The 26,806-nt window shown below is 40.4% G+C and overlaps 2 protein-coding genes across 10 annotated transcripts in view; one reads left to right on the top strand and one right to left on the bottom strand.

Annotated features, from left to right (window-relative positions):
* The first annotated feature begins 6 nt into the window (after positions 1 to 6).
* LOC115291477 (palladin) overlaps positions 7 to 26,806 on the top strand; it is a 40,890-nt gene continuing 14,090 nt past the window's right edge. Inside the window, exons 1-6 of one of the 3 annotated variants that reach the window (XM_029938959.1) lie at positions 7 to 77; positions 10,529 to 10,664; positions 14,240 to 14,338; positions 15,145 to 15,195; positions 16,350 to 16,571; positions 20,280 to 20,429. In XM_029938959.1, coding sequence (XP_029794819.1) covers positions 14,261 to 14,338; positions 15,145 to 15,195; positions 16,350 to 16,571; positions 20,280 to 20,429 — 501 coding nt within the window. In that variant the 5' untranslated portion in view covers positions 7 to 77; positions 10,529 to 10,664; positions 14,240 to 14,260. Of the gene's footprint in view, positions 78 to 10,528; positions 10,665 to 14,239; positions 14,339 to 15,144; positions 15,196 to 16,349; positions 16,572 to 20,279; positions 20,430 to 26,806 lie in introns of those variants that run through there. The other 2 variants (XM_029938962.1, XM_029938953.1) reach the window with 2 other exon arrangements.
* CBR4 (carbonyl reductase 4) overlaps positions 20,595 to 26,806 on the bottom strand; it is an 80,007-nt gene continuing 73,795 nt past the window's right edge. Inside the window, exons 5-7 of one of the 7 annotated variants that reach the window (XM_029938981.1) lie at positions 25,861 to 25,940; positions 23,149 to 23,200; positions 20,595 to 20,739 (exon numbers count right to left, since the gene is read on the bottom strand). In XM_029938981.1, the coding sequence (XP_029794841.1) occupies positions 20,687 to 20,739; positions 23,149 to 23,200; positions 25,861 to 25,940 (185 nt within the window). In that variant the 3' untranslated portion in view covers positions 20,595 to 20,686. Of the gene's footprint in view, positions 20,740 to 21,850; positions 22,144 to 23,148; positions 23,201 to 23,289; positions 23,328 to 25,860; positions 25,941 to 26,806 lie in introns of those variants that run through there. The other 6 variants (XM_029938998.1, XM_029938974.1, XM_029938995.1 and 3 more) reach the window with 6 other exon arrangements.

Genomic DNA, 26,806 nt, shown 5'->3' with positions numbered 1-26,806 from the left:
CTCAGCGCCCTGCTGCCGTCGCAGCCACCGCCGGTGGCCGTCAACGCCTTGGGCCTGCCCAAGGGCGTCACGCCCGCGTGAGTGACAGCCCCACGCCCCCGCTTGCCCGCCCCCTGAGCGTGCAGGGCGGCGCCCAGCGCCCACTGATCCGCAACCCTGGGGTACCCGGGGCTGTTTTTACGAATTTCCTTCCAACCGCTGTTTAAATTCTTACCAGAGCAGCTTTACCAAGCTCTTCGTGCCCAGCCACCTTACCAAGTCAGTACTTTCTATTCTGCATTAAACAATACTAGATTCTCCTCAGAAACGACCCAAAGTCTAGGCAGTGTTCCTGTTAATTTTGAGGATGGTGGCGTCGGCTACCATATAGAGCATCGTGCTAAGCAATTCAGGTATGTTACCTCATTTGGTTCACTCCTGAGAGGTGTCCTTGCCCCACGTAGGGCTCAGGACTCCAGTAGTGAAAGGATTTGCTCAGGGGCATGTTAGCCACTGAACTGAGATTGGAGTTATGTCTGTCTGACCCCAAATCTGTGCTCTAAACAACACACTATCTAAATATTTCAGATCAGTATTAAAATAACTGGGGAGGGGTTGGTTATTAAGTATACACTTCATGTTTTTGAAATATCGAAGTGAACAGAATTAAAAAGCCAGGTTTTACGTAGATGTATTGATTGAGTGGAAGGGAGGAAAACATGCACGTGTCCTTGTGTAATTGATGCACATGCGTGAGGACGTGTGCAGTGTAGTGCGGAAGTGACGGTGCCGGTTCGTCCCTAACAGTAATCTCTGCGTAAAACACATGGATCCTCCCTCCCAGTGTTTCTATTTGCAGATTATGTAAATACCTGTCTTCCCTGTGACACAGTGATGGGGCAGCCGTCTGAAGTCTTTTACCTAGGAAATCCATGAGGATAAATAAAATGACATCTACAGGAGTACAAGAAAGCCTTCAAAAGAAGAAACATACCATATAGTGTTTAGCACATACTGTTGATGACTAGAAGCTAGCACATACTCATTTCACCGACAAGTACATGTCAGCAAAGGTCAAGCCATTTCCCACATCTCTGAAATAAACTCAGATCCTACCTGGAGTCTCCCAGAATCCCAGTATTATCAGAGAAGGAAACCCTCTTATAGGATAAAATGAGGGGCACCCCTTGGGTGGCTCAGTCGGTTAAGTGTCCGCCTCTTGACTTTGGCTCAGGTCACAATCTCATGGTCGTGAGATGGAGCCCTGTGTTGGGGTCCATGCCGGCGTGGAGCCTGCTTAAGATTCTCTCCCTCCCTCTCACTCTGCCCCTCCTCCCTTCGCTAGCACCCAGTCTCGCCTCTAAAAAAAAAAAAAAAAAAAAAGAATGAGAAGACCTTAATTCAGGCTATTTTCATTCATATGAAGAAGTTTTCCATTCTGGGGTGTATTGACACCACCTTAGAGATGAGCATCGCTGTGTTTGACTTTGGTGTATAAAGGAGCTTCAGTTAGCAAGATCATGTTTTGATAAACACTTTGTAAATGTTGGTTACATGAATTCTGTATTTGAAACCTGGCTTCTTCGCAAATCTTATTTAGAAAAACCTCAGTCAAAAGAATATGTAAATATGTAGAATAAAGGAGGAGAGTTTGTATAGTAATGTGATAATGGGCTTCTACTGAAAGTTGAGTGAGTCAACTTGCCTGAAAAAGCTTATATTTCTCTCCTACTTTTCTGTTTTCTTTTATTTGGCTGCTAGGAAATGAAGTATTATCTTGCCGCAAAGAAGTTCACTGTTAGAATCCAAAAGTGGGAGTCTGTGCAGGGCACTGTTTTGTCCCTCTTACTAGGAAATGACCACATCTTGCATCCCAGGAAGATAAGTACTCATCAGTGTAATATTTCTCCTCAAAGGTATTGGGCTGTCATGCCTTTTATCACCTTAAGTAGAAATAATAATTTATTCTGACCTTTGAAGTTCTCTTAAGAAGGTCCGCAATTTAAAAGCTTACGTCAAGTAATAGAAACATTTGTTTCTTATCAACAAGTATCACCGTTATTAATTTTATGGAACAAAATATCATGTAATTGTTACCACTAAAAACTCTAGCAGCTCCTGCTATTTCTTAAAAATTAATGGAGAAGCCATGCTACTTTTGTGGACCATGTGGAAAACTGTACCCAAAGGTAGATATTGTGGCACCAAAGATAAAAGGCCATGCTGGGCTACAGATTTTTAGCTCTGAGCCAGCCCAATAAGCCATTAATATCTGGTGACCCTTTTGTCTTCAAGGAATTTTTCCTTTTGCTAATAAATCACACATACCTAAAGAATGCATTCTTCCAGTTCGATACATGCGGCTTTTGGAACGTGTGTCTCCCTCTGGTATTTTGTGGGACCCCCCATGTGTATTCCAAATTAAAAATGAAAAGGTAGCTGTTTATCCTTCACAATAATCCAAATGGTTTGCCGAAGACAGAATGTCTGACATCCCTGAACTTGTGAGAACTGGCAAGCTGTTGTCAAAGGAATCTTTTAAATTACTTTCACTTATGCTTCACTGGGAATTTGTGATTCGGATAGCAAATCAGTTTCACTTATATGTAGGATTTCTCGAGTTGAATGGTTTTGCCATATTTATCGAGTGCCAGTAGGTAGATTGATTACACATGATTCAGTAAGCAGAAATACGGTAATTTTTTTTCCTGCCTTGTTTTACCAAAACCTTACATGTAAATGTCGCTTAACTTAGTTTTCTTAATCATCAGTTGCATACTAGTTGTTTTATTCTGTTTGTGTGCTTAGCATTGTCTTTGTTTTAATCCGGGAAAGGTCATGCACTAAGTTTTTAAATAGTCTGTGGAGATAAGGTTCTGTTTCTCACATGTCTGGGTAGCAGAGGTCAAGTCAGGAAACAAAGGCCTAGGATGCCGGTGATAGACCACAAGGTCAAAGAGGCCAGTGACAGTGGGCTGTGGTCAGACTCTTGACAACAGTATTTGGTTGTTGGTTGATTGTGGTTTGGAAACTTCTGCACATCCAGTTCCCCTGGTGCCTTCCTTTCTTCAAACAGCCCCATTCTTCCCCAGGGTTACTGGGGTCACCAGCAGCTTCACAAAGCTGTTGACAGACACAAATGTTAAGTTGACTAAATCTTTCAGATGGAGACAGTGGGGAGAAAAGATGCCTTAGAAGAAGCCCGTTTGCAGTTTGATAAAATTAGTGTATGCTCCCCTCACATTTGCTGATAGTTTTACAGCTTCCACCGCTGTCAGCCTGTTCCTCGACACAGTAAATCAGCCCCGCAAGATGGTGGGAATCCAGAGGACCTGGGAATGCCCTCCAGGAATCCTGCAGCAGGTCTGTCTCTCTGGTCTCTGCGCAGCTGCACCAGGTCTCCAGGTGAATCCGATCAGAACTGTCCCCAAGAACAAGATTGGCACTGGTCGGCACTGCATTTTTTTGCCCATCTTCGCATTCTTAGAATGTGTTCTCATAAGGGCGTGTCACACCCCCAGCGCTGCAGTGTTTCCTACCCTCAGTTGCTGCTTTTATAGAAGGAGGCCTTTGGTTTGAAGTGACACCCATGTTTGTCCAAAGGTAAAGCGTGTGTCAATAAGAGCTCTCATGTGGATGTATTAACAAGGGCTTTCATTCGGAAGGCGCCCAGCTCTGTACAGACATTATCTCATTGTCCTTGTCTTTCTCTCTGATTTATAAGGAACAGGTAGGTGGGGACACTGTCATCACTCTACATGCAAAGTGAGGGCACCAAGAGGTGAAGCGATTCCCCAGGGTTCTGGATAAGCCTAAGCAAAGAGGGAGTGACTTAGCCTTGGCTGTACTGCCCAGGTTGATCTCAGTTAAATCTGATGTCTGCTATTTCTTGATTAAAGAAAACGTCTGCAGACCAACAAAACAAAATCCCCTAAAGTCTTAAGAAACCTTTGTAAAGACTTATTTACGTTTTAGGCAGTTTTCAAGTCAAGACAGTAGTTAGATAGTAACTAACAGAAAAGACAAAAGCTGCATTGCACTCTGCAGACATTATCTCATTCCTGTCTTTCTCCCGCCTTGCAGACAACAGGCCTCACCGCTCCCCGTCAGAGGCAGGGGCCCAAAGGGTTGAGGACCTTCCCAGAGTCTCGTTAGTGGGTTCGTTAGTGTCTAGTATCCTAGAGGATTGCCCAGAAAGTTGCATCCAATCCTGAGCAAGTATTTCCTAGCAAATTAGTAGGCAAGGCCTCAGGCTCTGCTGTGACTGGTGATGATTCTGTTGAAATGTCTGCCCCGGGAACAGGTCAAAATCAGACCTGCTCATCTCAGATGGCTCTGTACCGAGTAGGTACATGTGTGTGAACATGTGTGTGAGTATATGCTTTAGAGAACCCAAAAGGTAATGTGAAGAGAACGTAATGTTTTTATAAAGTCACCTATTTTCCTTTAAGAGCTCAAGTTATCCACGTGTCCTCTTACCAGCTTGGGCTCTGTCACAGAATTCAGTGAGAAAAAGTAGAATTGATATACAAAAACTCATTTTGGGTACCTCGGGCTCTTCTATATATTCACACACTACATTCTTGGATATGAGGGATGCCTAAATGCCAACGTGTTAACGATTTTGCTTCCTCTGAACTGTGGTAGAGTTTAGTTACTCTAAGGTATCAACTGCATATGAGAAGAGGCGAATAAGAGGACTTCCAGAAGTTGTATCAAGCGCAGGAAGCGGTCAAGATTATTCAGTAGCCAAGAAGAAAAGAAAAGGAAAAAACCCTCCCAGGATTTGGTGGTGTTTGAATCTGGAAGATTTTACCTTCCAGACGCATGTGTATATGTTTAAGATGTTTTTACCCCCAACCACATGAATATTATTTTAAAATAAGTGACTTACTGTTGAAGCTAGAGTAAACAGATCAGTAATATTTTTTGCACAGTTGGGCTGAGTTGTGTATACACAGAAGTATTTATATTTGGTGTGGGAGGCTTGCATGAATTATTTACTGGTTAAGATATGCTTCTGAGGATTGGTTTTTGTGAAGAGTTCTGGTTTTAGTAACAGTTTACGTTGAATAAGCATTTAAGCTTTTTTATTTTCAATTGTCCAAACCATCATGAAAGGAGTTCATCTCTTTGTCATCAAATCCTCTTGTTAAAATTTCCTAGTGAGTTGCTGCTCATCATTTATCCGAACTGGTTCCATTTGGGAGAACCAGCCACAGCCATTTTACATTAGGCTCCAATGCAGAATTTGTCTTACAGGAAAACAAACTCAGTTGCCAAAGCTCTGCCTCAAAACCTTGCCATTTTTCTTTTGTACTTTAACATTATATACTAAACCCTTAACTCTATGCTCAGTTTTTAACACAGGTGCTTGAAGTGTTTTCTGAATTACATCAGTCCAAATGAGATACTCTGAAAAAAAGTAAAGGTTCCATATTAAAACAAGGGTGAGAAATAGAGTATCCTAGCCCTCTTTCCTCGGGGTTCATGGTGCCCTGTTGACCCTGCCAGGCTCATTCAGGCCGTGACACCTTCGCACCACCCTCTTTCCCTGTAGGTCCTCACGCTGCCACTTGGGCCTCAATGGTTCTGTCACCTCCTCGGACCTGTGATTGACCTCACTGTGTGACAGAGTCATCCACTCACACTCCCCCGTCCCTTCATGGTACTGACCACCTCCTGCTCTGCCCTACCTTTCACTCTTCTATCTCCTCTCTCTCTCTGCCAGCCCCACCATAGAATGGAACTCTTCTGAGTTCGGTCCCTTAGTTTTATAGGAAAACAAACATGGTATTCAATATGGTATTGCTAGCACTTAGAACACAGCTGAACACTGAAAAGCCCATCAATAAAGGTTATTTGCACCTTTTTGGAATCTGGGCAAGCGTTCTTGGCATCTTTTTAAACTCCTTTCTGTTTTTCATCCTGTTCGCCTTGGCCAGTTTCGTCTCTGTGGTTCACTTCCACACTGGGTAGTTTCTGTTGGCCTCCCCAGAGCCCCCTTAGGATGCCAGGCATGATCTAAGTACTCAGTATGTATTAGCTCATGTCATTTTCCTAATAACCCTAGGGGTGCATGCTAATAATACCCACATTTTACACTTTACAGAGGAGGAAACAGAGGCACATAGGCGTTAAGTAACTAGCTCAAGCCACAGTGTTTTAGGGAGTAAAAAATAAGAAATTCTCCCTTCTACACCTTTATTCATGCTGATTCAGAATTCCTTCTCTCCTCCTCTCCCTCTGTCTACATCCTCATCATTTTCCAAGATGGCTGGACACCGCCTCTTTCACAGAGTCTTCTGCAGTCATTCTAGCCAGTGCTCTTTTCTACAGTTTTCACTCCCCTGACACCTAGAACTAGTACGACCTAGTCTGTTCCTTAACTTATTCTCCAACTTGATTATCAGCCCCTTGAGATCAAAGGCCACACCTTGGGATTTGGCTGTCTTCTCTTTGTCACATAGAATCGTGTTGGGACTACAGTGATGAAGGTTTTATTATTGTTTTTCACTTTTATGTATAGAATTTCTACTGCCTAGAATTCCAAGATGTCATCAGGTAACACAATCGCTTATCTTACAAACCAACTATTGAGTTTCAGACTTGTCAAAATTTGTATTGATATGTTTGCCTAGCATTGTGCCTTGCTGTACGCTCAGTAAATATTTGTGCAATGACTGTTAGACATTTAAAAACCTTCCAATTGATTGATTTGATTTCATGTTAATTGTTCAGAACCAAGAAAATATGTGTACCTTAAATTCCATGAGTCAAAGAAAATGTCTTGAAAATAGCAGGTGGTAGAGATGAAGCAAATGCTCCTCTAATGCTTCTGATCATGATACGTTTAGGGAAACACCTTGTTAAGAGAAATGTAGAATGATCAGGGTTTTTATTGGGGTCAAAGAGTAGTTTTAATTGTATTCTTTGAAACCATAAAATACCTAGGTGGCAGGGATGCAAACCAAGGTGAATGGCTTCTCTATGAGATGTCCCAGGGAGGTGTTCTCAGGTCCCTTAAAGAGTCAAGTGTACTGAGAAATGCTTCTTAAGCAACAGGACTTACTCTGCTGTGAATAGACAGGTGTTTACTTGTTCAGGGGGACTCGGGCTACCTTTTAAAAAAGCAGTTCCCTGTTTCTATTCTTTAGGTGATCTGTTCTGCCCCTTTCTTACTTGTGCAGAGAACACGGCTCTCAGTGTGTTCTGGCTGCACAAACACAGCGAAGCTTCTGTCATCAGAGGCTGCTCATCGTCACGTAGTTGTGCAACTCGTTTATGTCATTTAAAATAATAATGGGAACCTGTGTGTTCCTAATGATAAGTGATGTAACACAGAGCTAGCGTTAATGTTGCCTTTCAGGTGACTTCAAAACCTCCCTCTTCCCGTGCTCAGATGTAAGGCTTTAGTCAAAAGTGATGCAGAACTTACTCCCCCAAAACTGTGTAACTTGTATTTGTTCTGAGCCTGCCTTTCTACATATGGTTTGGTTACACAGATGGCTTTGACATAATTTTCCTTGCCTGAGGAGGGAAGGGAGAGGTCAGAAGTGAAGATAGACGGTGCATCCATTCACTCGTTCCATGAATGTTATTTGAGGGTCTGCTATTTGGAGGGCATGGTCGTGAACAAAAGAGGCGTGGTGAGAAAGGGACAATTAAAAAAGAACATGTAGTAATAAAGTCTCATAGGTGCTATGAAGAAAACATAGTACAGTACAACATGGGTAGACCTGCTCAGGGTCCTCCTTTCCAAGGAGATGTTACACTGAAGCCCGAAGGCTGGTGACACTTTCCTGAGGAAAAAAGGAAGGGAGAACGGCTCCGGCTCAGGGAAGCTGGCCCAGTATGCACGTTTTCGTTAACCAATTATATGGTCCTAAAAACTGAGGTTAAAAACCACGATTCCTATGGCTCTTTTGTTAATATGTCACAGCGTCACTGCCCAGCTCCTTAAAATTCAAGATCAATTCCCAGTGAAGAGGATACAACAAAGTTTGACCTAATTTTTTATATTCAAACACAGGATATCACAATATTTTAATTTTTCTTTAATACCAATGTTTTACACCCTCCCATTTGAGCTTTGGGACAAATGACTAGAAAGAAAGAACCTAGAAAAGCTGTCAGGATAGTTTCTGTCACAGGTATCAGAAGACTCAACTACGAGTGGATTAAAGGCACAAACATGGTTTACAGCTAGTATGGGGCAGGCGGTTCCACGAGGTGAAAACGCCAGGGTCTCCTGGCAAGCTGCCATCATTAGCCCCTCATGGTCAGCGTGGCTGCAGCAGTTTTGGACGTGTCTTCCTGTGTGTCTCTTTTTAAAGATGAAACATTTTTAGCTAGAGCCCCTCCCTCTCTCCCGCCCTCACTTCCCCAGTCTCACTAGCCAGGGGTCTATCGCATGTCTCTGGCTACAGTAATCACTGTCCAGGACATTGAGGCCACTCAGATTAACTTAGTCCATCACCCGTGAGTTTGGGAAGGTGATCACCCTCTCTAAGCACACTGAAGGGTGAACACCCAGCAAACTCGGGGGGAAGTTCTGCAAGGAAGCAAAGGGGAACACACAGGAGGCGCTCAGGTGTTAAGGCTCAGGTATTACTGATGAGGGCCGAGTACCCAGCTGTTACAGGATGCTCATGTTTCTCTTGCATATTTAGTGCTTGGCTTGGTCCCAGCATTTTGGGGTGAAACAGTTACGAGCAGAGGGTTTGGTGAACTTCAATGTTAAATTCCATCCTTACTAGTGATTTCTACCATATCAGTAAAGTGGTTATCAGGCAGAGGATGCCTTGACTCATTTGCAGTAAACCTTTTTTTAAACTTAGAACTGTCTTATCATAGAACATATAAATAAGAAAGCATATACAATGTATATATAGAGTCTAAAAGAATAATAATAAAAGTCATACCTGTTTGTAGTATCTTTGAAGGTTCCCTACGTCCCCCTCCCCAGTCGCATCCACAACTATCTCTAAGAGATAACACTACCCTGAATTTCGGAGTTAATCCTTCTAAGTTTCTCAGGTGACTCAGAAGCCGCTGGCCAGGGACCGCCCTTTGAGAACCCCTGCTTTGGCAGAAGACTGCTTAGCTTTTGCCTGTTTATAGATAAATATTTTAATATTTTATTTATTTTTAATACAGAGAGAGACAGAGCATGAGAGGGGGAGGGGCAGAGAGAGAAGGAGACACAGAACCAGAAACAGGCTCCAGGCTCTGAGCTAGCTGTTAGCACAGAGCCTGATGCGGGGCTCGAACCCACGAACGTGAGATCTGACCTGAGCCGAAGCCGGAGGCTTAACCGACTGAGCCACCCAAGCGCCCCAGCTTTTGCCTGTTTATAATTGGAAGCATGTTTTATGTATTCTTCAACTTGGGTTTTTTTTTTAAGTTGACATTATGTTTTTGAAATTCAGCTTTGGCAATATGGGTAGCTACAGGTCATTCGTTTTCACTATTGTATAGTATTCTCTTTCTCTTGCATCTTTTTTTATATCTTATTTTATATATTTGAGAGAGAGACAGACTAGAGAGCAAGCAGGGGAGAGGCAGCAGAGGCAGAGACAGAATATGAAGCAGGCTCCGGGTTCCAAGCTGTCAGCACAGAGCCTGACTCAAGGCTCGAACTCATGAGCTGTGAGATCATGACCTGAGCCAAAGTTGGACAACTGACTGAGCCACCCAGGTGCCCCTCTTTCTCTTGCATCTTTACCCACAGCTCTGTGAGGGCAAAGGAAGAGAAGTGGGAAGCAAATCATTTACAGCACCAACAAAAGTGATACCCCAGCCAAGAAGCATCCAGCAGCAGTGACCTCTGACTCACATGGCCCAGGCTGCCCTTGGAAAGAAAAGCTCTGAGGTGTCCCCTAAGAGCCCTAGGCTCTCCGGGAGGTTTAGGAGGCTTGGGGTGTACCAGGTGGAGCAGGACCGGCAGCCCATCCAGGGACCGTTGGTATAAAACAGACCTTTGAGAACATTGGCCTCCTCTAATCAAATCAGGATAGAATGGAAGGTAACAAACAATATTTGCTTAGAATGAGCTAGACACTGTTGTTGAATAAGTTGATTACAAAGGACTGGTAGGACTGAACTTCTGAAAGTATGAAAGAAGTATGTTCTCTTTGAAAACTTCTCAGTAGCCATATATGGTATATTTGTTTATAAGAAATGTTAAGAAACTATCCAGAGTTACAAACCTAATACAAGGCAGAGCCAGATTTTCAACCTCCGATTACAAATCATTGTCTTTTCACGTTACATTGCTGCCTCCCTAGGACCAAAACACAGGCGTGCCCTATCCTCGGCCTGTATCTGGCCACTGAGACACACTCCCTAAGGCCTTTCCACTTTCTCTGAAAGCTGGTTCCAATCAGTGTTACCTGAACACTGCAAGCAGCTTTCATGGTTCTTGCCATAATTATTTGGAATAGATGTAACAGTTAGAAAAGAGCAGGATACATTGACACATTGTACTCTCCTGTTGAGCTTGAATGCCTGACAACTGACCATATTGCCTTGTGCTTTTGTCCTACAGGGGATTTCCAAAGAAGGTCAATAGAACTGCTCGAATAGCTTCTGATGAGGAGATTCAAGGCACAAAGGATGCTGTCATTCAAGACCTGGAACGAAAACTTCGCTTCAAGGAGGACCTCCTGAACAACGGCCAGCCGGTACGGAGAGATGGACTTGGGGCCTGAACGTGGAATCTTAGCCACCCACATCAGAGAGCTCTTCCCTCACTTAGGTTCTTGCAATCTGTCCACAAAATGATTTCATTACCCCTAAACCTCAGTGTTCTTAGCATTATGGCCTGAATCGGGGGAAAGGGAGGAGAGTAAAAAACAGACTTCACTGTTTCCTCCTATTCATGACAAACATTCTGGGAGAGAAGATAGGAAGTTGGAGATAAAGAGGAAGGGCTGATTTTAAGGTGGGGAGTAAAACAAAGGAGGAATTGCAACATTACAATGAAAAAGGAACAGAGCCGGCTGGGCAGGAGGGGGAAGGTGTGCTCTGGAATGATCTGTATCTACCAAACGAAGAATCTGGACTCTAAGACATTAGAGCTTCCACAGAAGCTTCTAAGCTTCTACAGAAAAAAGTGTCTTTACTACGGAAACAACCCCTAAAGTCCAGTACTGTCCTACTGCATATATATATTCATATATATATATTCACATGTATTCATATATATACACATATATTCATATATATGTTTATGATGTTTTTTCCATTGGACTTAAGTGTTTCCTCTTCAGTTGTTTTTTTGTTTTATGCTGACCCTCCTCTTACCACATCCAAGCACTTTTAAAGGGACAGGAGGAACAAGTCTTGCAAATAAGATTTTCTAGGTGAAGGAAAGGAGCCTTTTGTCCCTTTATTTTGGAACTGCCACCGGAAAAATTTGCCTGGCTCTTAAGTAGAAGAAAAGGGCCTCTTTGTATAAAATCTCCCTCTCAGATACCTTTTTCAGAATAGAAAGCTCTCTATGTTAAATATGTTTTCCAAGAATCTTAATTGTCACACATTGATAAAAATGTGAGAACAGACCTTGTTTGATTAGGAAGATAAAGGACAGAGGAGGGGTGCCAAATGCTACTTTTAATTATGAGGGCATCCTAATGTGAGGTCAGGAAACTTAAAATTCTAATGCAATCTTGTGTTAGGCGTTCATTTCATTGAGAATAGAAGATTTTCACAAAGGGAAAATACCTTCTCCCTGAAATAAGTAATTGCATGTGTAAATACACACGCAGGAAGCTTTCTCTCCTCTGTCAGCTAAAGCCTTTGAAAGATTAAAACAAATACCTATGGGAACTTATTCAAGCCAGGTAAAGGCATTTCTATAGTATTTTGGGTTTTCTGGACCTTTGTTTAAATATTCCTTATGGACTAAGATTCTCATGGTTAAAGAGTCTTAAGACTTCTTTCTATATATAAGTATGTGATATACTGTGTATATTATATATTTATATTTTGTGTATTATATATTTATATTTATCTATTTAGCAGTGAAAGACATTCACAAGCTCCACAGATTTCCACATTTGAGAGTTTAATGGTTTTTTTCTGTTTGGTTGTTTTTTTGTTTTTTACTTTTTTGAGACAGAGAGAGACAGCATGAACAGGGGAGGGTCAGAGAGAGAGGGAGACACAGAATCTGAAACAGGCTCCAGGCTCTGAGCTAGCTGTCAGCACAGAGCCCGACACAGAGCTCGAACCCACAAACCGAACCGTGAGATCATGACCTGAGCCGAAGTCAGACGCTAAACCGACTGAGCCATACAGGCGCCCCCACATTTAAGAGTTTAAAAGGACAACTTTTTCCTAGTGTTATATATTATTCTGTTACTTATTTTTGGCCTGGGTAGACAGGGCTTGGATAGTCACATAGCCTAGTGGTTTAGAAACAAAACTGAAGTAATTCTGGCTTTTAATGGCAGCAGGTACATTCTGATAAAGACTAGGTATCAGTAGTTGATACATCTGCTTATAAGGAAAAGGGCGGAAAGTTTTCCAGTCCTACCCTTGATGTTGCTATAGTTCTCCATGAAAACAGTAGGAAGGCATTTAAGAGAACAGGTATTTAAAATCCTCTTTGAAAACTGAAGTCTGTGATTCTTTACCAGATGTGAGAAAATTAATTTAAATAACAGCGTAGTGGACTGAGACAGCCCATGCCCCAAACACCTGCCTCGACCTCTTCTTGTCTTCTGTGCCTTCTTTAGTGAATGAAATACTTTGTGAACTGTCGTTTGGCACTGACTTGTTTCACTTCCCGGTTTCAGCTGGGACTAGAACCAGCAATCATTGGAAACTGTAAATTTATTCAACATATTTTCCTGATTAGAGAGTTTCCAATAGAATTTGCATCGATGTTCAGAAGTTTGGAAGCTTACTGAAATAACTTGTGTATTTTTAAGATTCTCTCTTACTAATTATTGTCTATTTTGAATTAAACACGTGTTTGTAAAATGCCCTCATGGGACAGAGGGTCTCTGAAGCCTCCTCCTGGACCTGTTAATTCTAAGGTATTTTAGGGCCAGCACTCAAAAGCAGGAAACAGCCCACTAGACAGAACAAAAACGTTGGCCTAAGAATGGCCGAGCAAATATCTTTGGCCAGATCCAGGGTACTGGCTGCTAGATGTAAAAACGTTACCACTTTCTCTGCCTGATGGGCAAGCAATATTCGTCTGAGTGGAATCTCGACTTGTGGAGATTAGCTTTGGCAAGTATCTCTCATAGTCCTTTTGCTAATTCAGCCGTGTGCAATCACTCTTTGTGGACTATTATATCTGCCTACATTCACCTGCCACACAGACAGCCTGGGAGGCGCCCTTAGAGAACCCTGAAACCGAGAGGATCATCACTGCCAGCTGGTCTAAAATTTCCCTTATCAGAGGCTTGGAGCTGACCAGGTTCTTCTGAAGCTTGTGGATGATTATAAAAATAACATTTCCTTTAAAAAATATTTTGCTATTTGAGTATCTCTTTTTCTATATATTTATCACTAAGGATTAGTATATGACACATATTTCCCATGTGTTTCTGCCTTGTTTGCTTATTCACCTTAAATGTGTGCTGTATCATTCGGTGGCTCAGGATTGGTTACCTGATCTCCCAACACTGTACTAAGCCAGGAAGACCAGAAGGAGAGGGGACAGACTGAACAACTGAAGGAAGGGAAAGAGACTCCTTTTAAATATAGGTATCTGAAGATTGAGGGAAAATAGTTACAGAAAATATCAAAACTCATTTTTTAGAATTCTTTTTCAAGATGCCTGGTGGCTTAGTCAGTTAAGCTCTGACTCGATTTCAGCTCAGGTCATGATCTCATGGTTTGTGGGTTCATGCCCCATGTCAGGCTCTGCACTACTGACAGTGTGGAACCTGCTTGGGATTCTGTCTCTTTCTCTGCCCCTCCCCTGCTCACATTTGCACGCGCTCTCTCTCAAATAAATTTTTTTAAAAAACTGTTTGGAGCGTGTGGGTGGCCAGTAGGTTGAGCCTCCAACTTTGGCTCAGGTCATAATCTCATGGTTCCTAAGTTTGAGCCCCGTGTTGGGCTCAGTGCTGACAGCTGTGGAGCCTGGAGCCTGCTTCAGATTCCGTCCCTCTCTGTCTCTTAAAAATAAACAAGAAAAAACTTTTATAATGTTTAAAAAAAATTAAATTCTTTTTCATGGTGCAGTATATAATTGTGACTTTTCTAATTTTGTATTTTTGTGACTGGCTTTGTTTAGAGGTTAACATATGAAGAAAGAATGGCTCGTCGATTACTAGGTGCTGACAGTGCAACTGTTTTTAATCTTCAGGAGCCAGAAGAGGAAACTGCTAATCAGGTACTGTGTTCCTCCAGACTTTTTAGAAAAATAGTAATTATTCTGTCCCTTCTTCCCCATACGTTAATTTATGGCCACTATTCTTGGGACCGATTCTCTGGGAAGTAGAGGGCAAGTCAAAGAAAGCAGCATTAATATCATCAGTCACCTCATAGCTAATATTTATTGAGCACATACCATGCACCAAACAGCATGTTGAGTGACTGCTAGAGTTATTCAGTGAGAATGGTTCTTTTTATCTTCCTGTTGATCAATTTATTCTCCTTTCAAGTATCTTTCTGTTTTCCTGTCCTGTGCTTTAATGCAAAATCCTTTTGTGTGGAGAAACATATTTTCACTGAAATTATTTTAAGTAGCCAGTGAATATTTTCAATTAATAATCTTAACATCTAGTCAAAGTAAACTGTCTATAGAAAAACTACATCTTTATTTTCCTTCACATACACAGTTATAAGTCACTAATCAGCAGAAAACCTAAAATGCTATTTTTGTCCACCTCCCCCCCAAAAAAAAGTCACTGCGTGGATTTCATGTAAGCTGTTTTAAAATATGCACAGCTTCTGCTTGGAGTTTCCAAATGTAGTCTCAAGATTAAAGAAAGCTTTTTAAAACATTTTTAAATGATCAAGTAAACTCTTATAGGTGTTGAAAAATGGATCTGCCTTTAATATCCGAAGATTTTTGTGTTAAATGTTGTTAAATATATATTTTGTTAAATAAATACAAAAATTTCATTTAAAACTAGATATCTTGCTAGGTTCCTATTTCTGTTATTAGTCTTCACTTCTTCTTTTCTACTATTACAGGAAATTGGGTCTCCTCATGCTTCTGTAGGGAGTCCTCTGGATGGTCAAAAGGTTAATAAGCTTTTCACCTTTCTTCTCCTTTCACTGTATCTGTTTTCTTGTGTTCTCCTTTGTTTGCCAGTGTATCTATCTTTCCTGCCACATATGAATTATAAATATTGCGACCAGTGCCTATTTTTATTTGAGATCAGATGAACAAAATTACTGCAGTGTGATTTTATTTTTTGGTCATACATTTACTAACTTGAATTTGTGTCTGTCACTAGCGGATACTCTGGACTGTAAGTTGCTTCTCATTTGTTACACCTTTCTAGGGATAAACATACTCATTCTTAAACTGATTCATTTGATAGTAAGTAAAACAACTCATTTGCAGTATTGTTCATACTGTTGTATTTCTTCCCTCAAGACAACAAACTTTTTTAAAGGTTGAGTAACTTCTTTAAGGAAAACCTAGTTGATACATCTTTTATTTATAATTAAGTAGAGAGTGTTTTCTAAAGGGCTGCCTTGTGCTCACTGTACTTTGTAAGCAAGGGAACTGTAGGATCCGCCTCAGTGACCACAGGACATTGATGGGTACTTTGTTTTTGTCTTTTTAATCACAACTTTGACTACACTGCCAATCCCATTTTTCTTTGTAACTTTGGTGGAGAATAGTTCCTAACAGCTGCACAGCTGAGGACGAGTTCAGAGGCTGCGTGGCTGAGGACTGTTAGGAGTGAAAAGAAATGCCATTTTCCCCACTACTCATCTGATAAAACGCTGTGAGGTTGCAGCTGCTTGCCACAGGCGCCGTTACCCTTCTGAAGAGCTGCAGCCCCTGCATCAGCTTCTACTCTACAGAAAGAAGTCACTGTTCCGTCAGGTTTTATTCCTATGAACAGTTCAAGAATATAAAGCTGTTGCCTTTTTTTTTCTTTCCCCATACCCCTCAAGAGAAAAGGGAAAGAAATCATCTTCAGGGTTTTTTAGGGGAGGAGGATGATAAGACTTGAAAACGGTTTGAAATACCATATATACTTACTTCCAGATGTGTTTTATTTTATATGGAACTCACCTGGGCTCAGACTTGTTTTTGACCTCCATGGTAAAAATACCTGTCTTCTGAGCACCTTGTTGGAGGGAAGGCTAAGACGCATGAGACACACCATCCCCCAAGAAACCGATGTTGCTAACATGACCTGTGTTTTTACCTGATGTAGGAATACAAAGTCTCCAGCTGTGAACAGAGACTCATCAGTGAAATCGAGTACAGGCTAGAAAGGTCCCCTGTGGATGACTCAGGTGATGACATCCAACATGGGGACGCACCTGTGGAAAATGGAGTGGCACCGTTCTTTGAGATGAAGCTGAAACATTACAAGATCTTCGAGGGAATGCCTGTAACTTTCACATGCAGAGTGACTGGGAATCCAAAGCCAAAGGTAAGCTAAAAACATGGCTTTTTAAGAGTCCTGTTTTCTGAGGTGGAGTTTGGCTTCAAAAGTACAGTGTGTTTAAGAGGAGGAAGAGATACAGACTACCTTTCTCAGTACCCATGATGTAAAATGTTTAAAGTACTATTAAGTTCCAGACCTTCCTCAGGAGGCATGAGAAACCAAAAAGAGCAGACAAAGGGTAGAGTTTGGGTTTGAAGAATAGACGAGGAGAATAACAAATAATTGACAAGGAGCTTTTCATACACCTACATCATTTACTCCTCATGTGATGTTACCAGTGTCACTCCCAAATTGCTGATGACTGAACTGCCCTCAGTGAGGCTTAATTAACTTGCCCAAGGTCAGGAAGCTGGTGAGTGGCCAGGCTTGAACATAAACCCCATGCTGTGTACCGTACAAAGAAGTAATGCTTACCACGGATTATGAAAACTTCAGATCTTTAATCTACAAAACCATGCTTTCCTGTATTTATAAAGGGGCTAGCGGCCAGAATACTGTTTGAGAAAGGATAATCAAAGGAACTTCTGATACTCAGGAGGTCTAGGCTGACCTAGATGGGAGCCCTCGTTCTACAGATGGGTGGAAATACTAGATAAAGCATCGCCCTGTCTCTAAAGGGAGACAAGAATAACTGCTCACTAGCCCAGAAAACAATGCACAGAATTACACTTTTCCCTGGAGCTTGCGAGAAAAGAATTAAAAAGGTACCCATGAAAAATAGAAACTCCAAATTTACACTGTCACACGATATAGAGCCAAAAGCTGCATAGAAATTAATATGAACTTTAGTCCAGGATGATTAAAATCCTTAAGTTTCTGGCAGAAGCAAGCAAAAACTGCCCTATAGAACATTCCCACAGTTTGGGGAATATCAAACTTTTGTGGGGTAAGAGGGAGGAAAAAGAAATTCACAGTAAAACCTTACAGACCATAGGAGAAAATAAGCAACAATAAGGAGAATCAATAGCACAAGAAACAAGATAATAGAAGCTCAGGTATTGCACAATGTCAAGCAGTCTTAAGCAAACTATAAAATACCTATGTTTAAAATGATTGAAACAGTTTTAAAATAGAAACTTGAATGAAAAAAACAGGACAGTACCAAAGACAAGGCAAATTTGTATAATAAGCATATAGAAAGGAAAAATACACTCACTAAAATTAAAAGCTTAACAGTGGTGTCATAGAAAAAGCAAAGAAAATAGCCTTAAAATAATTTGTTGTTAGAGAAAACTACTTTGTTCTTGGCATAATTTGGACCATTGCTGCGTATTCACAAACATGATATCCAATGCATGTACTAAAAATAAATTTGCAGCTTATGAATGAAACTCAATAAGATACTGTATCTTAAGCTTCCAAAATATTCACAAAGATCCCTTGTTATTTTTAAATCTTACTCAAGGTTTAAGATCATTGCTTAAGTTCTAGATCACTGAGCCTTGTTTTAAAGAAAACAGCATGTTCACCTGAAAGATGAGCTGTTGTTTTTAATGTATTTCTGTGTTTCTAGTATGAGTTGAAATGTTTCACAGCTTTAAGGCTTAATTTTTTAAGAACGTTTTACTGATAGACTTTCTTCTTTCACCTTTCCTTCCTCCTGTCCTCATTGCCACTCTTTTTCTTCCCTTCCTGTCAAAGTGTGGAATATACAGCATGTGTCAAAAAATACATTCTTTTCTTTTAGCTTATGTTTTAAAAAATTTAATCTGCCGTTCACATGCTTGTTCTAAGGCATGAGAAGGTGGAGGCGTTTCTGATTCCCCCAGTTTTCACCTCGTGCATTCTCCCCTTCCTTCTCCATCAACAGTCCTGGTAGAATTGTTGGGCCATTTCTGAATTCTCATTTGAAAGTTGCATTCCAGATAGAGCAGAGGTGAGGAGTAGGATTAAGGGAAAGAGACAATTCTGAAGAACTGGCATACTGGCCAGAATGCAAAAGAGAGAAACTGTGTTCTAATCACAGCTTCTGGGTCCCCTCAGAAACCATCAAACCACCAAGCAGAGAATGATAATTATGAATTATCATGCTTTATATAATTTAATTTTTAGGACCGAGAGTTATTAGTCTAGTTGATGATTCATCTTCAGTTCTGCAGATTAACAGTACAGGCTGTAAATTTTGAGCTAATTGAAAAATAGGAGTTGGAAGAGTTACAGCAGCCAGATCCCCATTATTCATGCCCTTATTTAGTGCCATATATTTCTGGCGTGTCCTTTCTTAGAAATGTAAGCTTTGGAAAGATTTTTCAGATTCAAAGGCTTTGATAGAAGGCTGAATTCGAATGCCAGTTGTGGTCTCAATTTGTATCCTGGTTTACATTAAGGAAGAAGCTCATTTTAAAAACTGAAGCTATAAAGGAGGTTCCTTCTTTAGGAGTAAGTTAGGAAAGCTTGAGGTTGCAAGGAACACAGATGACAACAAAGAACTTGTTGTGGCTTTAAAGGAGGGGATTTGTTTAGTTCCCAACCAGAAGTTTGGAGGTGGCTGACGCAGGCGTTAGTTCTGCATCTCAGCCATGGTCGGGCTGCTGGCACTGTGATTCATCATTATAGCCCCATGTCTCAGCTGTCAAAAATAACTGCCAACTAATGATTTTATTTAAAGATGATGGAAGGTAGGAGGACCTATGGAAGAGGTAGTTGGACCATTTTAAAATGTGTTTAGGGAGGGCACTTAAGGGGAAGAGCATTGGGTGTTGTATAGAAAACAATTTGACAATAAAATATTATGGGAAAATAAATAAATAAAATGTGTTTAGTCCAGATTTATTTTTACTTTATTCGTAACATTTAATTTTCTATCTAACAAAGTTAGAATATTATTGAAAATTATCGTAAGTTTAAATACTACTGTGTTTTCCTTAACATAGTGGGGAGAACTGACAAACGTTCAACTTTGAACATATGCTCCTTGGCCCACAATGAAAACAGTAGGCCTCCCCCCACCACCTTAACTGTTGCTCACGCATCACTGCTGTTTTGTCTAACACAATTCAGTGGAATGAAGTTTGGAGTCTGTTATTATTCTCTAAAATAACCTTTTTAGGGGCACCTGGGTGGCTCAGTCGGTTAAGCATCTGACTTCAGCTCAGAACGGGATCTTGTGGTCTCTGAGATCAAGCCCCACATCGGGCTCTGTGCTGACAGCTCAGAGCCTGGAGCCTGCTTCAGAGTCTGTGTCCATGTTTCTCTCTGCCCTTCCCCTGCTCATGCTCTTGTCTCTCTCTCTCCCTCTCAAAAATAAACATTAAAAAATAAAAAATAAATTAAAAAATAAAACAACCTTTTTACCTTTACAAGTAATACATTTTAATTCAGTACATTTGAAAATAGAACCAAAATCAAAAAGAGCCTGTGAAGCCACCCCAGAAATAATTACTGTCATCGTTAGATCTGGATCCCTCCAGGGAAATAATATGTAAAAAAAAAAAAAAAAATGTTAATAACATGTGAATACCTACTAACATACATCCTTTTTAAAATATAAAGATGTATCATTTTTTAAAACTAAAATAGAACTAAACCTGTTTCTCACCTACTTTTTTTACTCAAAGATCAATTTCCTGTTCAGATGTGCTGTTTAACGTTTAAACGTGAAAACTCAGATCAGCTCTGCAGACAGTTATTCCTTATCAATCCCCCAAACAGAGCAGTACTGCACACATCCTTAATCACTGTTACCTCCCACAGATCTATTGGTTTAAAGATGGAAAGCAGATCTTGCCGAAGAACGATCACTACACCATTCAAAGAGACCCTGACGGGACGTGCTCTCTCCACACCACAGCCTCCACCCTAGATGATGATGGCAATTACACAATTATGGCTGCAAACCCTCAGGTAACGATGAAGGGTATAGGTCTGGCTTCACTTCTGTGCAGAGTGCTTACAGGCATTTATTTGAAGAAAGGAACTTTAATTAAAAAGGTGGAATTGTATTTCTTTGACTTGAAATGATTTTCCCAAATTTTACATCCATCTTGATTTCAGAAGATAGAAAAATTCTTTGTTTCATTAGTATTTATTTCATCAGGTGTTTTTCACATGAGTAATTCCAGTGTAGACATGCATTCTTCCCACCAGTGTTACTAGGGGCCTCATAGGTACATTTCTGCAGGTGATGGGTTGCAGTGCTGGACAGAACAAAATCCTAAGAAAGTAAGCCAGTAAACAAATACAAAATTATATAATTTCAATGGGAGTAAGTTCTATGGAGGAAAAAAGTATAAAAGGGTAGTGACATATATAAATATGCTATAGTAAAAACCTCAAAAAAGTAAGATATTTAAAAGAAATACAGATACACTTACTTAATTCACTGGAATTTAAGTAGTATATAAGTTGGGGCGCCTGGGTGGCTCAGTCGGTTGAGCATCTAGCTCCGGCTCTCATAGTTCGTGGGTTCGAGCCCTGCGTCGGGCTCTGTGCTGACAGCTAGCTCAGAGCCCAGAGCCTGCTTCAGATTCTGTGTCTCCCTCTCTCTCTGACCCTCCCCCGCTCATGCTGTCTCTCTCTGTCTCTCAAAAATAAATTAAAGAACAGCAAAAAAAATTTTTAAGTAGTATATAAGTGTAGACAAATTATAATTTTGATAGCACCTATGTAGGGCATTCAGGATTATCTGTTTCCATCCAAATGGTTTCTCTTGTACAGCTGACTGCTTAGAATCTAACAGGCAGCTATTGGTACCAAGTCCCCAGTTCAAACCTGCAGATTCCTTTTTGAGTATCGTGTGTATTTTACACACTATCCTGGGTACAGAGGATACAAAAGTGAGTAAGAAGTTATTTTGTACCTTAAGACCTGAATGCATGACAGGGTAATTTTACAAAGTCAGCAGAAGTTCCTTTAAAAAAAAAGCTAAAATTCTAGAACTACTGAAGATTGTCCAGTTATATTTTTTAAATGATCTATTTATGTCATTACATATTTCATTATTTCTTTAGAAGGAAACATGAAATGTTAGAAAATGATACAAACATGAAAAAAGCAAAGCTTACAGACCTCCAAAAGTTTGTGCAATGTTTGTCCTAATATTACATTGTCATATAAACATCTCTGTGCAGTACTACTAAGATCAGTATAGAATTCCCCACAAATCAGGTTGTGAGGGAGCACAGCAAACTTCACTGTCACAGTTTCCATGGTAAATATGCACTTTCTCGAGATCCTAATTTTTCAGTCAGTGAATACATGACCATCACCTTGAAAAAAGAGTCAAAAGCACTCTTACTAAATGTTACATTTTAATACTTGTTTGTGTTCACGTTTAGAGGATTTGAGGGAACAGGGGAACAGAAGTGGAACTTGCTTTTTTTTTCTTATTATATTTTTAGTGTGTTTCCTTGAATATTAACAAATTTCAATTCTCAATTTTATGCCTTTAATTAAAATCATAGCAGAGAACTCCACAAAATCCAAAATTTTTCTTCACGCTGGGTCCTTTATTCCTCTGTCCCCTAGAAAGCCTGGGATGTATTATGGAGATCGAATTAACGGTGTGCGTCAGGCACTCCCCAGTGCTGGTCCTGATGTTCATTTTGAGGCATTTTTCCTAGTGAATGTTTTAAACTGTTATTGGAGTCAGCAGTTTTATAGAACAAAGAACATAAACGTGAAATTGCAATTATGAGTCTGTTTTTAGTCTTCTTCAAATTATATTAACCGAGTTTTACATATGGAAAAGTTCTGAGCCAGAAAGGACTCGCTGCTCATGGCCAATGGCAGGGCGCAGAGCTGGAGACTGCGTGTCAGCCTCTGCGTATTTAAACCACCGACAAGCCAGTTGAAGTCATTCGATATCTCTTGGTCACTAGATAAAGGAGGGTTGAAGATCACCTTTGTAGTACAGAAGAGGAGGAAGGGCAAGAAATGACACACAGATAGACCAGAGATGTCGGACGGGGGTTGGCACTACTGAAAAGCCTAAATGGTGTCATGTTGTGCAGGGGTTAAGAGCGTGAACTCTGGCATCAGACAGATCGGAGTTGAATTTCTATCTCTGCCACTCACCATCCCCTTAGTAAATGGCGTAAGCTCTGTGTGCCTATTTCCTCTTCTATGAAATAAGAATAATAATATGGATTTAAATACTACTTGGTTTACCTGGCACATAAGATGCTTTCAGTAAAAGCTACTTATTGTCATTATTTTAATTCAAAGACACGAATAACCCTGTCTTAAAGCAGCAGCCCTAAAAGTGGGCAGAAGCACGTGGAGTCAGGATGTGAAGGATCAGTTGTTTCTTGATACTCCCCTACAGTACTTTTAGAGAGTAGGCAAGTCAGTTCAGGATGGAATTTCTACCCAGCAAGTTGCTGGTGTGTGGTCTTCTGACCTGGCTTCTGGTTTTTACCACCCCCATGGGAATGGAGTCAGGCAGCAGATGTGACCGTGCCACAACTGCCACAGCTGCGGGCTTGGGTGGAGGGAGCTGGGAGCAGGAGACGCCACACCCACAGCACAGCTGATGGGAGCCACACAGGAAGCTGGGAAGTGGCTTTGCTCCCAGCACGCTCAGGGCCCTCATCCCAGTCCTCCAGGAATTCTGCTGACTTACCAGGCCTCAGGGTAAGTCCCCGGTTAACTCCCTCTCGATCTTGGCATCTGCCCTTTGAAGAGGAGACAAAGGAATGAGAAGTGCCCCAGTTTACATCCGGTAGGCAAAAGCCCAGCCTTCTAACAGGAAGCCCCATCTCACCTGTGATTTCAGCAAACAGTAGTGTGACCACTCTGGGTCTGTCAGGGAGCAAAAGATTCAAAGATCTCAGAGGCCACAGTAGCCAGAGCACTTCCTAAAACCTAGAATTGACCCACCGAGTATTCTAATTTAAAGAGGGTGAGGGTAAATTAAGTCTCCTTTTCTACCTAAGAACCAGGGGCAGGCATAGGAGGGGAAACTCGCAAAGAGAATCTGAGGAAATCCTAAAAGTGGGCACGTAGGCCTCAGGTTGAAATTGCTGTGAGAGAATTTTTATATTTATGGTACTTGGTATTACATGCTATTCCAAGTCTCAGCATGTTGCCTGGTTGATTTTAATTTCAAGAGTAAAACTTCTTTTCTTTCCTGGCATCTTCAATATTAAGCAAGTATGTGCAAATATCTCACATGTAGGTTTTGTGAGTTATCACCGAGAAATTGGAGCAAACCCTACCATTCATTAGAAGGACAAAGACGTATTTAAACCATGACAAACAGCAGACCAGTATCACTTGTTGCTACAGGAATACCATCATAGAAATGTTTAGCACTATTTTATTTCACCTCTCCTTTATAACTTCTTTTATTGTATATTAAAGTATTTTGTCATTCTTGTAATTTGTGAATTAAAACATGACTTAAAAGAAGCATGATAATATGGCCCTGAAAAACATTTACAGAATCAAAGCTGAATTTTTCAGGATACATTAATCTCTAAAGTGTGACATAGAGTCAAAAGAAAACCTAAGTTGATTCCCCAGTTCCTTGATGCCTTTAGTTACTTTAAGGGTTTTTTTTTTCATATTTTAGAAGCGTTTGATTTGAAAGGGAGACAACTCCATCTGGTTTTTTTCTGGTACACTGTAGTGTACATGATGTGAAGTGACTCAGGCAAAGAGGAAAAGGCTGGCGTGGAAAAATGAGTTCAGTAATGAAACACAGACAGCAGGGCTTTTCTGAGCAGTGGAAAATAATTACAGAAAGCAGCCAGGAGAAAGGGTGAGAACCAAGGAAAAAGAAATACTAAAGTTCAGCAGAACATTTTATAGACTATTTTTCCACCTGGGTTAATCTTTGGGGAATAAGAAACACGCTAGATATTGTTGACTGCATCCAAATTCTACTTGGGATGCACCCACAACTCCAAGCACGTACTGGGCTGTGTGTCGCACTCAGTGTGTCCGGCTCCAGCAATTCATGGGAGACCAAAGCAGTCATATAGTTTAGTGAAACAATGAGTGATTGTGCAGCACTACACCAAACATAATGCCAAAATGAGGATTGCAAACAAGGTTTTAGACTCTAATCCTGTCTTTAAGACACAACTAAATCTAAACATGAATGTTTTACTTTTTGTTGTGTTGCTAAGTTACGCTGTGTTGCACTTGGAGTTTGGAAGCACTGTTTTGCAATTTGATGTTTCCTCAAGTTGCATTATGTATACAAGTGGCAAGCTTTTATAAAGACCTATGTGCCACAGTTAAATTTCATAAGCTAGGAAATATAAATGTTATTTCCATATTATACAAATAATTGGCTTTGCATGAGGCATGAATAATCTTTACAAGCTGGATGTTTAATACATAATCACTTTAAGAATTCAAGCTTATTACTTGTTCTATAGCTTTAAACTCTGGATTTGTTTGGAATAGAAAAGTAACACACAGCTGAATTAAATTTAAGAAGTTGATTTGCTTGTGTTTTTGTTTTAGCATTATATGGTTTCTTGGCTCATTTCAAACTTTAAACATACACTTCCATTATTCCTTCATGTGTTAATAATAAAGTAGATAGAAATGAGAAAGTTAAAAGCTAATGCAGCAGCATTAATGTGCATCAGAGCCTAGCAGTCACAAGGATTACTAGGTTCACTGGCACATTAATATGATTAAACTTTTGTGTGACCTTCATAAATAAGATGATCAGACTTAAAAATCTGAACCTTCATTTGCATACACTGGAGGCATCCTTTCAAAAGTGTTACTGTGAATTCTGGGCTTTTTTAAATGTTTTTTTTTGAGAGAGACACACACAGAGTGAGAGTGGGGGAGGGGCAGAGAGGGAGGGAGAGACAGAATCTGAAGAAGGCTTTGAGCTGTCAGCACAGATCCCAGTGCGGGGTCAAACTCACAAACTGAGAAATCATGACCTGAGCCAAACTTGGACACTTAACCCACTGTGCCACCCATGCACCGCTGGATGCTTTCTAAACGCTCCTGGTCATTTACTGACTAGTAATAAACATTTAGCCAATAATACTGTATTATCAAACGAACAATTCTGCCTCCTGAAGATCATGACTTCCCCTTTATGTTAAGGAATGAAAGATGGTGTAGGAGTTAAAATGGTGACATACTCCTTTTTCTTAAATTTGGGTAGTTAGGAATTTATTTGTGTATATGGTTCTAAGCAGTAGCATAGAAATCTTGAAAACACTGTAGAAATGTGTAATCTTTACAAAGCAGTATGCCAACCTGTTAATGTTATTTTTTGGAGACAGAAGAAGAGGAAGGGTTTATCCTAAGCAGAGTCTAATGGTTAGAGATGAGCAGGACAACTTTTATCTCATACCTCAAACGCAGCCATTATACCAGTGTGGTTGGCACCTTTCAAACAGTAGCGTAAGTTTTTCCTTTGGAGTAAATTATATTCTAATACCGAGAAAAAGAGAGAGAGAGAACCTATTGCATATGAAAAAAAAGTTTTTAAAACAATTTTAAGGGATACTTCATGCCCATCTGGTTATTATAATTATATCCATATTCAGTGCTATAAGAATTTAACATTTTGAGTGTTTACTATGTGTAAAACATAATACTAAGTACTTTATATCTATTAACTCATTTAATCTTCATAAGAACCCCTGCAAGATTGATTTAACTATATGGTCCTCACTTAGGAGGTTAAATTACCTGCCTAAAGTCACTCAATTATAGGAGACAGAACTGGTTTACAAACCTAGGCCAACTCCAGAGCTAAGGAGTGTCATACAAAGGTGTCTAAGGCTCATCCGAGCATTAAGAGCACTGAGGGGCAGGGAAGACTAATAACTCATTAAAAGAGTTAGTCAAAGGAATCAAAAAAAGGAGGTAAAAGCATACTCAGGCAAAGTATAACCACGTGAAAAAATTTACTGCAGTCAACCAAGCTGTTGGGAGCCCTGAAAATCATCCTGATGCATGTCTGTGCATATATACCGTCTCAGACTCACAGTAAAACAATACCAGCAATGATTAATAATGGTAATGCTTGATATTTGGAAGATGAAGATCAATTCAGATTATATCATTTAATCTTTACAACATCCATGTGAGTCAAATATAGTACCCTGGTTTTTTACAGACAAAATAGGCTTAAACAAATTTCGTGATTTGCCCAAAGTCTTAGGAAAGTCAAAACTCAAACCGAGGTCAGAGGAAATTTTTTTTACTGCTTCCCCAAATTCGAGGTTAAAGATTGAATTTAACTTAACATCTTTTTCGAACCACAGAAATGATAACTTAATGTTAACTTCCCT

This window comes from Suricata suricatta, chromosome 1 (assembly GCF_006229205.1).
Source record: "Suricata suricatta isolate VVHF042 chromosome 1, meerkat_22Aug2017_6uvM2_HiC, whole genome shotgun sequence".
Taxonomy (NCBI): Eukaryota; Metazoa; Chordata; class Mammalia; order Carnivora; family Herpestidae; genus Suricata; species Suricata suricatta.
The sequence above is the reverse complement of the archived record's forward strand: the minus strand, read 5'-3'. Positions and strand labels throughout refer to the sequence as shown.